The sequence below is a fragment of the Lissotriton vulgaris genome, unplaced genomic scaffold, assembly GCF_964263255.1.
Source record: "Lissotriton vulgaris unplaced genomic scaffold, aLisVul1.2 SCAFFOLD_751, whole genome shotgun sequence".
NCBI classification, from domain to species: Eukaryota; Metazoa; Chordata; class Amphibia; order Caudata; family Salamandridae; genus Lissotriton; species Lissotriton vulgaris.
Genome location: NW_028254622.1, coordinates 609306 through 621172, shown reverse-complemented (window position 1 = coordinate 621172; position 11867 = coordinate 609306). Strand labels below are relative to the sequence as shown.

Here is an 11867-nt window from a genome sequence, read left to right as displayed (position 1 = left end):
CCCAAACCAGGCCTATAAAACCTGTTCTCATGGTTTATGACGCAAAAGCCTTGGGCGCAACCCTTTATGGGGCTGAAGTCTGGGGCTTTGAGAGTCTTACCACCCTTCAAAGATCTGAGAACAGGTTTGTGAGAGGGATAACTAGCCTCCCCCAAAGTACCCCACTGATACCGCTTGGTTTGGATCTAGGTAGAAGATCGCTTAGTGACCGTGCCCTACTGAGGCCTATCCTCTATTGGAGACGGCTATGGACAACCGTGGAAATAAGACACTATGCTGAGGGGTTCTTAGCATTAGCCAAATTAGATGTTTTTCACAAAATCACATGGTTAAAAAAGTTAAGGGATATCCTTGCTGAGCTTGGGCTCTCCAAATTATGGGAAAACCCACTTGGGGAAGTATTCCCTAGTAAATCCTGTATTAAAGAACTATACTGGAACCACATAGATCAGAAACTTTGGAGGAGCGTAACCTCAGAATCCATGGGGGGTAGATTTATGGAAATTAAACAAAGACCTTCCCTAGAAAAGTATTGGGACAGTATAACTGTTCCATTAGACAGGAAATTATTTTTCCAGTTAAGGGCAGGTTCTCTCCCCTTGAGGTGTGTGACGTCCAGATGGAGATCTAACAGTGGCTCGTGTTGTCCGTCATGTGGGGCCCCTAAGGAAAGCATCTCACACTTTCTTTTTTTATGCGATGCTTATGCAAATCCAAGAAAATCTTGGTTGGCTCCAGTTTGTAGGAACCTCGGTGTCCAAAGTGGGGTTGAGGGGTTGAGGATTATTTGTTCCTCCACTGAAATGTCAATCGTAGTTGGAACTGCTAAATATTTGGGGTGGGCTTGGTCCATAAGAAGGAGGGCTTTATCCTCTAATGTGTTCTGAATGTTACATTTTCCTATGTATGATTTATCCTTGCAGACAACAACTGGGAGATATATATGAATTTTAACTTTAAAATGCGGCTAATGTGTATGGTATCAGTTTTTTATTGTATAAACTCGGGAATGGTCCGTAACGCGGAGGTTTCTATATTGTAACATGCATTTAGTTTCCGCATATCATGAAAAAGCTATTTTAATTCTAATTGATAACAATTTTTATGCTATGTAGTATGTATTTTTAATTATAAATTTACTGTTATAGAATGTTTGAAGTTTTAAGAAATGTATGTATTTACATGTGTGTGCTTTTATGAGTGTATAACTCGAATAAAGCTTTTTCTATCTATATATATATATATATATATATATATATATATATATATATATATATATATATATATATATATATATATATATATATATAGCGCAGTGCTCTTTTATTGGATTACAAACAAAATATATAGCTCGCCAAAAATAAACTTGTTTTATTTTTAGGAGTATTGGTATATTTTTACGTGGCCTATTTTTTTTTTTTATTGCATTTATATAGCATTTTCGACCCCCCACGCAGCATAACTCGTATGATTTCTGTGTGTTCGAAAATATTTTGATGCATGTCAATATTTTGATGCACGTTAGCCATAACAATTCTTTTTAGGGCTCTGCTCGTATATTGGATCTTAGTCCCAAGCCGAACACTCTTCCCACTGTTTTGCTTGCTCGCCTCCGCATAAGCCGTAGGACCTGCAAGATAGCCACGTGGTGGCGCTATTGCCACATAGCGTGAACGAGCAACTTTAACACAAGATTAGTACTTTTACTCTATGGGGCAGTTCAGTCGTTTCCAACATTAACATTTGTTCTTTTATCCTCACAATAAGCACCACTTTACAGAGAGTCACACACAAGTTATTAGAAAAAAATCCGAATATATTTTCTGATAACATTTTTTTATTTAGTTGTCTTTTCTTTAAAAGTGGTATGTTAACATCACTTAATTTCTACATTTCAAAGTTCTGTACATTTCATAAAAGAAACAAAAGCAATGCTCAATGTACAAAGTAAAAGAAAACTAGAAAATTCTGAATAAAATGAGCAAGTTGCTGTAACATATACAGTAAAAATTAGTAATTGACATTGTCTGAAGTGCAATATCTGCAGTGATGATGAGTTAAAGGAAATAAAAATACTCTATTTTAAACAAACAGTATATATATATATTTATATATATTTATATTTTTACAGATAGTTGACCCAGTGCCGCATTGTAAAAAGATATTTACAAATGACCATTTTTTTTTAAACATTACATGTACATCAGCACCATAGTAAAAAAAAATCTTTTAAAATCTACTTCTTTATAACTTGGTCCCATTATGGAGTATTTGGAAGAAGCTTTACATAGACAATGGGACGCTGCTTGTCGTCAATGGGCTATGAGTCTATTACCCTTGCACTGCGCATCTGTCATGTTTCTCCTTTACGGTCTTTAAAACCCAGTTAATTTGCATCTCAACCTTTCAATCTGTTGCACGGAAGTGAAAATGCCTCATGTTGTGAAGGCTAATTTATCAGTGCTCATTACCTTGCAACCAGCATACCTCATCTCATACTTCTTCTAGCTGGAGTTTTTTAGGACCGGAAGGTAATCATAAACCCTCAACTTGCTCCTACTCACATGCACTTTTTGTTTGGGCATTTGGACCAAGGGATTTGAAGCCAATAGAAAATAGAGCCTCCCTTCAACCTCAGCCCCTGTGTGTGACAGAGGTAAAATGTATTACACAAAACGGAGTCTCTTGAAATCTTAGTCAGTCCTTGTTGCATGAAGGACCAGGTCAGTGCAACGGTTTGACAAAAAAAGAAAAGTAAGATCACTGTTTGCACTTGTTTTGCTTGTGCTCATTACCACAGAGAACTCGCGAAACTTCCAAGTGTAAAGCATGCAGCCTGGAACCTACCAAAAAAACGCACAAGTGGTTGCTCAACGCAGCCATTGCGACATTCTGGTGGCTTACGGCAGCCATGAGATTCATTGAAACAAACCCACTGTCTAGTTCAGTAATTACGTAATAAATAGATCATCCATGACCCTAAACTCAGGCACGCATTCTCAGTTTGCGGAGCAGCATTTCCTCCCACCCAGCTCCCCCTCGTATCTGCGGGTTGCATTCTAACTTGTATCAAAACCGATCCAACACCTGGGTGGTTCGGTAGAGCGTAATCGGCACAGAGTCTGGAGAATCCAACAAGTGCCACATTGGGCGCTTACTGTGAAAGGGATACTCTGATCCGGACTCAAAAAATTCAGGGTGGGCGGGATTGGCCCATAGCTTAGATCAAGTCAACATGGATCCCCTTTGACTCACTTTCCTTAGTTTCGTCCATAATTCTTGCCAAACACTAACAATGTAGCTTCTAAGGGCCCATAGCAAGGTTGAACCCATTCTGAGAAGAAGCCCATTCTCACGGTGAAGGACCAGTTTAGGGTTTGCTATCATCTAAGGGTGAATACAGTGATTTGACTCCTTACTGATGCTTTGTCCTGTCACTCAACTGCGAACACGTGCAAGTGTTGTACTGGAAGAAGACTAAATCGACAACAGCGTGGTGCTGTATGTGGGGCAAAGAGAGTATGGAGAACACTCTTGGAGAGGACATTGCGTCCTTGCTTTCATCACCTTGTCTTGAGAGCTTTCATTTGCTGTTCTCAGGACACCTTTGCCATTTTCTCTTGTCTGAGTGTATATGGCACTGTAGCCAGTGTGGTGTTGCTCTGAGCCTTCCAGTGCTTTGGAAGGTCAGGCCCTGTCCGGAGGGCGGCAGTACACCTTGTATACCCTCATACAGTCTTAACATACCTTACTATTACGATACTGGAACCTGCAAATTGGCCAAAAGAGACCAGGTTGTCCCATAAACTGAAGGAATTTGGCAAGGCTAGCTGAACTGCTCTTTCCAGTTGTATCTGGAACATGATGACACATCCCATCGCCGCACCACTTGACCACTGATACGTGTTTCACACAAAGTCCGCTAGGGGATATGCCCTGGCTCAGAGATCAAACTGCAGAAGTAACCTAAACCTATTGTCTTCCATGGATTGAGTTCAGCACAGTTCGGCCCTGCAAGGTAACCCACGCGCCTCTCCCTTCCTCCTGTGCAGCTTTCCTTCCATCATGAACGCCTGTATTTCACTAGCTCGAAGCCGAAGCGCTTCCTTTGACCACAGCAGGCAGGAGATGGACTGCAGGCTCGTTTTGCAAGAGTTCTTTGCTCCAGTCACTGCAAGTGTGTCGGGCTGATACCTGCAGACTGACGCACACTGCTTTTCCAGGCCATGACCCAGGATGGGAGCTGCACTGCAGTGAAGACCACTTTGTGAACTCGGTTTTTGCATCACCACAGGAATCTTTCACAATCGGCTGCTGCTAAGCTCAGTTACACACACAAAACAGGGATGGGGCAGCATCCCGCTGTAACACGACCACCTTTTTTTTTCACTGTACAAGCCCCATCCACTATGGGTTTCCAAACAATTCATCCAGTTCTTGCATCCACTCATCAGTAGGCCCTCCCTTAATAATAGAGTCAACCAGATCGGGCCCCTCTGTTAGGACTGGGAAGGTACCCCCAGCTCCGTCACTGTAACCGTACGACATGTCCTGACTGGGGTTCCGGTCGTAGGCCTGACCTTGGTTGCTTTGATTAAAACTTGCAACAGACATCTGTTGTGTAGGAGCTTGGTTAAAAGCAGTCATGTTTGGCACCCCCTGATTAATGGCGGACAAAAGGTGCCTCGCATGGTTATTTCCTTGTCCGGGTAGCGACTGGATCATTTGTCTTCCAATTGCTGGATTCAAGGGTCTTACAGATACCGTACTGTCCACCACTGAATGGGTGAGTCCCTGTGGAAAATGCTGCTTGGTCATCCTGGGTTGGCCTGACTGCATGGAATAAACTGCACTGCTGTACTGCATTTCAGCACTAGTCCTTATGGGCATGCCTTGCAAGGCACGCTGCTGCCAAGTCTGTTGTGCTCCTTGCGTGACCGCTCCCAGCATGCTTTGTAGTCTTGGTGCCTGCGGTCTGGGCATAGCATGCCCCACTTGTCCTTTCATTTGCTGGTGCTGCTGGTTCATGGCAGAGCTCACTAGCATGCTTTGGCTAAATCCTCCGACGACCAAGCCAACCCCTTGCCCCGAGGCGGTCTGTCTTGTTCCTTGGCCTGGGTTGTGGGCCATGCTCATGCTACTTTGGTTTGGGTGCTGCAACATTTGGCCCATTCCACTGCTCATATTGTACATCCCCGGCTGGCTGGGGGAGGTGCTGCCGTAGGCTGCCATTCCAATCTCTGCTTGGCCGGCGCTAGTGGCCATGCTGCCGGGGTTCTGAGATTGCACCATGGTCATCATGCCGGCGTTCTGGGCCATCATTCTTGAATTTCTCATATTCTGAAGAGCCGCTTGGTTTCTTGCTGCTGCTATATCTTGTGGTGTACCTATGGAGGAAAGAAAGAGTTACATTAATGTAAGTATCTCTGAAATCATGCTTTGACGAAGTAAGTGGAAGGATACAATTTAAGAGGAAGAGGAACAATACAATTCTCTATTCTTTTACTTTTCTCATACATTGTAATTATTTTATATGAAGCTCACAATGTCTCGGCTGAAAGTAAATTGCTTATTTTTACATTTGAGAGGCCAGTTAAGTCTAACTTCAGCAGCATCTCTATCCCAACTGCTACCTAAACACAAACATAATATCACACTGATCATTGTTAATCAATTTTTGGTTTCTTTCAAAAGTTAATGTATACATGTTTTCTTTTTTTACAAAGAGCTACAGTACACGACGTTTTTGACATGTAGGATGATCGTTTATTCAAACTCATCGAACTAAGACTAATGGAAAAGTTTGATACGTTTGATCATTTGAAATTTCGCATTATTTCTGGTCACAAAATCAAGTCACAGAGCTTCTCGTATCCTGCGAAATCTGCATCCGATCTGGTTGCACAGTCCTACGTCTGTGCTTCAGTATCTCCCTGTGTGTGCTGGGATCTTGTATGGGAAGAGAGTGAGAGAGAGAGAGAGAGAGAGAGAGAGAGAGAGAGAGAGAGAGAGAGAGAGAGAGAGAGAGAGCGAGAGAGAGAGCGAGAGAGAGAGACAGTCAGACAGACAGAGAGAGAGAGTATTCCTTTACAGGAATTGATGTACCCTCCCCCACCAGGCATGTGTCATCACTTAGGAGGCTGGTGACTTGAGATGGTTTTCATTAGAGAGCGTTCTCCTTCATGCAGCAAGGGCCTAATCGTTTTTGTCAAAGATTCAATACTGTCAAAGTAATATCAGTCATGAAGCACAGTTGGGTCTTTAAAATAGGTCTGGCCAGAATACCAGATATAGAGGGTGAAATTATAAAGCCATCGGTTATACAGAAACCTTAGGGAAAAATAGTGCAGCTTCCTAAGATCTCAAATGTACAAATAATCAAGTGTCTCTGTTTGTCAACCCCCCCCCCCCCCTACGTAACCGGACAAGTGAGCACCTGACAGTGGAGAGATCTTGAGCAGTCAGTCAGCAGACTGTTAATAATGACTCCTCTTGGTTGGTGTGACAGGTAACACAGCAGCAGTACTTTAGTGCTGCTTATGTAAGCCTGCGACTGCCCCACACATTGGTCTAGGAGACTCCAGGACGATTAGGTGGCCAGCCTGAATTTTTTAACAGAATTTGGATTTTTTTCTAGAAAAGTGCGTTTGTACCCCTTAAAACACACTTGTTTGACACATTTATTTATTCACTATGTACGATTCAGCTGGGAAAAGCAATGCACATGTCCACTGCTCAGCCCATCCTGCAGCTCACCTTACACGTTATTACCATAAATGTGTACCTCAGTCAGCAAAGGCTGCTGTTTGACATTCAAAAACAGTGGAAGCGAGAAATCTGTTTGCTGGAGAAACATCTGTACAAGAGATTGGACAGTCCCTACCTTTGTGGTAGTTAAGGTTCAATTGGGCCTGCAGCTCAATCAGTCTGCTGCACCATGGAATAGGTGTCACATTAAGGCAGCCAAGAAATAACTTGTGCCTGCCAGGTGGGCCTAAACTAAGAGTCTTAATGTTATTAATGAATTGTATAAAGAAAGGTCTTCCAAGAACCAATGTAATAATCTGGTAAAAATGGTCTGATTGAATACACAGGTGTAAGTGATGTGGTACCTTTTAATAGGAAGGTCTCATTGAATCCTTTGCTCTCGGAGTGTGGTCCATTAAAAAATTATTCCACGCAATGTCCTTCATTTTGAGATTGTCCATTATGAGACACTTTAAAAACTTGTTACACTGATCCAACGTATCAAATAAAGTCATCATTTTCAGCATTTAGAGTTAACTAACCCGCATTAACAGAAATAAAAACCGAACCGGTCCCAAGAGAAAGAAAGCAGTCCCAAGTGTCCCATGGGATTTCCCATCTAGTGTGTTAATTCATCAGCTTCCTTGTCATCATGTATCCATTACACCCTTGCTAATGATCATACTCACTCCCGACTTTCTGACAATAAATGTTATTCTAGGCAGCCTCTCTACTAATATAACCCCAATCCACCCCAACCCATTAAGTTTATAAAACTGTATTTAACTTCTGTAGTAAACGAAACTGCTTTTAAAAGTATGATTTGTCACAACTTCCTAAAAATGCATTAGGGGAAAACCTGGAAAAATTATTTTCCCTTTTAAGTGATTGACCTTACTAACAAAAGGTTTTAAGTTATGTAACAAGATTTTCAGAAGAAGTCACTCAATCCTCCCCCAAAATCCCTTTTGCAATTTTTGTCAATATTACCTGGGGCCATGACCCTACCCCCTCCCAAGTTATGCTACTGTCCCGGGGCAAGATTAAAAGCAAGCTGGTAGCAGGCATGAAGACAGTGTGCTGCGTGTTACCTGCTGCTGTTACATGTCACTAGTATGTCAATAGCATGAGAGACACAAACCTTTAAAGGGTGAACTTTGAAGATTTTGTTTGCAACTAAACTGCTACACCTGCTATGAACCGAAACATTTACTTGGCCAGGTCACCAACTGTGCCTTGTTTCATTTGTGAATGTGTGGTTGCAAGTGGTGAACCCTGCAGTTCATTTTATTTCAACATGGGAAACACTAGCATCAGGCATCCTTTTCAACGCTTCTCAGGTGCCAAACGTAAGCCACAATGGCTAAATGCACCATGGCTCAAGTTCGGAATGCAATCACAACGGCAAAGAAAATTAACCAAAAACTCAATGCAAGTCGGCCGAGGAAAAAATATGCATCTCTCACCTGCACTCCCTGGAGTCAAACTTTTTAAGGTAAGCCACAGCTTTTCCCTTCCAGACAAAAATCTGAAATGAGAGACTTGATGGAGGGAGGATGTGAGCCAAATATCTCACCCTATAAAGTTCTGTAGAAGTATTCCAGTGAGGGAGAGGGAACTAGGACAAAAAGTTGGCTTTCTAAAGTGTGGGGTTTACCCACTGCGGTTAGAACGTAAAGCTCTTGGATAACAAACACATACTGAATCCTCTTTCCAGCAGTTAACGGTGATGAAAGCCTGTGCTACCAACACGTCTTCCTACCGAGACCAAGTCATTCAGAGGTGCAGACAGTGTAGACCAGCGAGTCTTAACCTTCTCACTTCTGTGGAACCCCACTGAATCATTATGGAAGCTGGGGACCCCTGGCTGGAGCAATTTCTATGATTTGAACTTCAAAACAATGCACAAAAATACAAAAGTACAAAAACAAGGGTGAACCAAATGCTCAAAGATTCAATTTTTAAATGTAATTCTCAATCAACTATCAAAACAATGTTCATATTTTCAATGATGCTTCTTTATTTATATCTACTTTAATAATTTTAATGATTTCATTTGTTAACACCGTTGTGGACCCCCTGAGTAATCCTCGCAGAGGGGTCTGAGGAGCACAGATTAAGAACCACTGGTGTTGACAGTACCAAGAAGGCTTTATTAGGTCCCAGAGAGATGCAATACATGCCTACGCACACACACACGTATACATGTGTATTTTTTTTACAAAATATTACATCCAATATTAATCCTGCGTCCTATTTGTGTTTTCAGCAGGAATTGTGCCAGATAAAGCAATGCATCATTCTTCATCTGTAAACTGGGCACCGGTGTAAACAAGCACTGCACATTTGGCAACTAGAAAACTCATTACCTTCCCATCACGTTCTTTAATTAATGAAATTTAATTAGAACATTATTTAAAGGCAGCTTCTTTGAAGCTATTTTTCATTGAATATTTTTTCTCAAATCGTGGTTTTTGATGTCAAAGCACTCGGGGGCCCTGAAACCAAGTGAAATCACTTCAGGGATATTTCAAGAGACATGATCAATCACTGCCCCAATGGGTTGCCCAATAATACTTAGCTGGCAGCTCTGCGTCCAATTGGAGTTGGGCCCTATCCAGCAACCCCAATAGCAGAATAAATTATCCTGCAAGAACTGAGTAAATGTTGGATCCCTTGGTCAAGAAATATGAAGCCGCTGTCCTGTATATGTGGAGAAGTGTGGCTCAAGTGGTTGGAGTGGCAGACCCTGATGCAGAGGTCTGGCCTGGAGCAGGGTTCAATTCCCCGCCTCGGCGGGTCTTGGGCTCAAATTTCCCCGGACCTGACAATTCTCGCCTCGGTGCCTATTCTAATCATGGAGTCCCACTCTGTAACTCTGGGCAATAGCTTGCTTAATCTCCACAAGGGCCCCTCGCGGTGGGATGCCTGCCTTTCACCTTGGGGATGCCCAGAAATGGGTTATCTCGCAGGGGAATACCAGGACGGGTTCCCTAAGCAAGCGCCGGGAAACCCACTGCGGGTCGCTGTGCGCTATACAAGTTCAAATACATTTACATACATTTACATATATATTGAATTACTTTGCCATAGAGTTTTCTGGGATACTGGTCACAAATTCTTCCCTGTTTACTATCATGCCAGCATGAAACTCAGGCATTTACTTTGTTTCCTTGTTTACATACTTTTGCAGTTTTACATGGCAGAAACTTGGCCCACATTAGAGGGTCTTACATGAGGAACTGGACATTTTATATAAGAATCACACATGCAACCTTTTTGGGTAGATTATGTGATTCGCCCAGAATCACAGGATGTTGAGCTGGAGCCGGGATTGGAATCTGGAGTCAGCAGCTCTAGTGGCTACATCTCCTCCCATGGTAATACCAAGCAAATCGGTTGTTTACTAAAGAAGCTTGTGTCTGGAGTCTTACTATAGCTGGAATGGTTCCAGGGCATGAGTAGGCTCTTAAAAGACACAAGTACAAACAAGCGCCTGACTCGGAAATACGACTGCTGTGAAAGGCAGCCAGGCGGAAGCGGCGCCCGGCCCTCCCTCTGTAAAGGATAACACAAACAGTGCTACGTACATCAAGTCCTGTCCTAAAATCAAAGAAAGAGCTAGAAAGGGGGGTGACTCATCCGCGATATAAATACCATTTCTATTATTAGGCAGAAACGGTTCAGGCATGGAAATAGCTTCGAACGTGATTTGATCAAGTGTATGTCGTGCAAGTGAAATTCGAAGCAAAAAATGAAACTTTCCGTGGATGGCAAAGATAAAAAATGTATGTGAGCTTGGTGAGTACAGAATGTTCCTAATATTGTAACGATTCACCTTTTTGTAAGGCGATCAGATATTGCAAAGCAAACAACTTGACATCTGGCAAACAGAGAAGAAGGACTGCAATTTGACATCAACCCAAGAGCACAGCAGAACTTGGATGACAGTGCTCATCCACATAGAAAAAGACAACGAGGCGCTACGGGAATACATTAAATGCAACTTTTAATCAAACCCAGCACCGTTGTCTGGTAATTAAATTGTTTCTGATAAAAGCTGTTAACTAGTCCTGCCTTGGAACACATAAAAGCTTGCCTCCTCTGTTTTCACTCAACTCTCTCTGACATCCGAGAAATATGCTACATTTACTGAAATGTGCATGGACGGCTGGAGAAAACCCGGGACGCCTGGTCAATCTGTCTTTTTGGTAATTCTTTACATGTCAGGAACAAGTGTGCCGACGCTAACATATGAAATTAAATGGAGGTCTTCCATCTAATACATATTTGCATACATTTCAAATACCACAATGGCTGAATAAAACTGTATCAATCTGCAGACACCGTGCTTGCATTGGATATTGGTGGTCATGGAAGGATTCTAGATCCTCTTCTTCCACAAGAGCCCTCGATGGGAACAACCTGGTGTTCTGCTGCAGTCTTTCGAGATGCTCGCTAGAGGGAACCAAACGTCTGTCACTGTGAAAAGATCCATCCTGCATCAAGGAGAATTGAATAACCAGGATTCACTGGGGCGGTCACAGAGCCTGCTGTCTGGAAGAGGGAGACCAACGCCTGCTCTACAGTGGTGAGATGATGTACTGAGCGGTGCCAGGAGCTCCAATGGGCGCGGCACATTTCTGTTGCATTGGGGTCTCTGTGATGACCTCCGAATTTGAGCAGCTTCTGTCCACTTCAATGGTTGGAAAATTTCGGCAATCATCCAGACAGAGCTCAACATGTCCACGTTGCACACCCCTCGCTCTGCTATAATTGGATATAACAACAAAGAACAAATGGTGGATTTGCTTTGTACGATCAGCACATCATAGAGAGATATTCCCCTTGTTAAAAGTTTGTACAATGTAGGTTTGATCACTTTATAGGAGTGCTAGTCCGGTATCGTGCTCATCCACCTTGTAGCACCAATCAACGATATCCTACCCACTCACGGTTGGGCAGAGTATCATATGCAATTTATGAAAAAATACCAGTGCACATCCCTGCTAGTTATTTTTATCCAATAGACATCCAGCCATGACAATCCAATATTTTCAATCTCCTTGCCGTCCACAAATTTATATGCACAATGTTCATTAGTATTCAATATCCTTTAT

At 42.6% G+C, this 11867-nt stretch overlaps 1 protein-coding gene across 2 annotated transcripts in view; it reads right to left on the bottom strand.

Annotated features, from left to right (window-relative positions):
* Positions 1–1830: 1830 nt before the first annotated feature.
* MAML3 (mastermind like transcriptional coactivator 3) overlaps positions 1831–11867 on the bottom strand; it is a 519669-nt gene continuing 509632 nt past the window's right edge. For both annotated transcript variants that reach the window (XM_086951706.1, XM_086951707.1), the window contains exon 5: positions 1831–5387. In XM_086951706.1, coding sequence (XP_086807832.1) covers positions 4408–5387 — 980 coding nt within the window. In that variant the 3' untranslated portion in view covers positions 1831–4407. The remainder of the gene's footprint in view (positions 5388–11867) is intronic.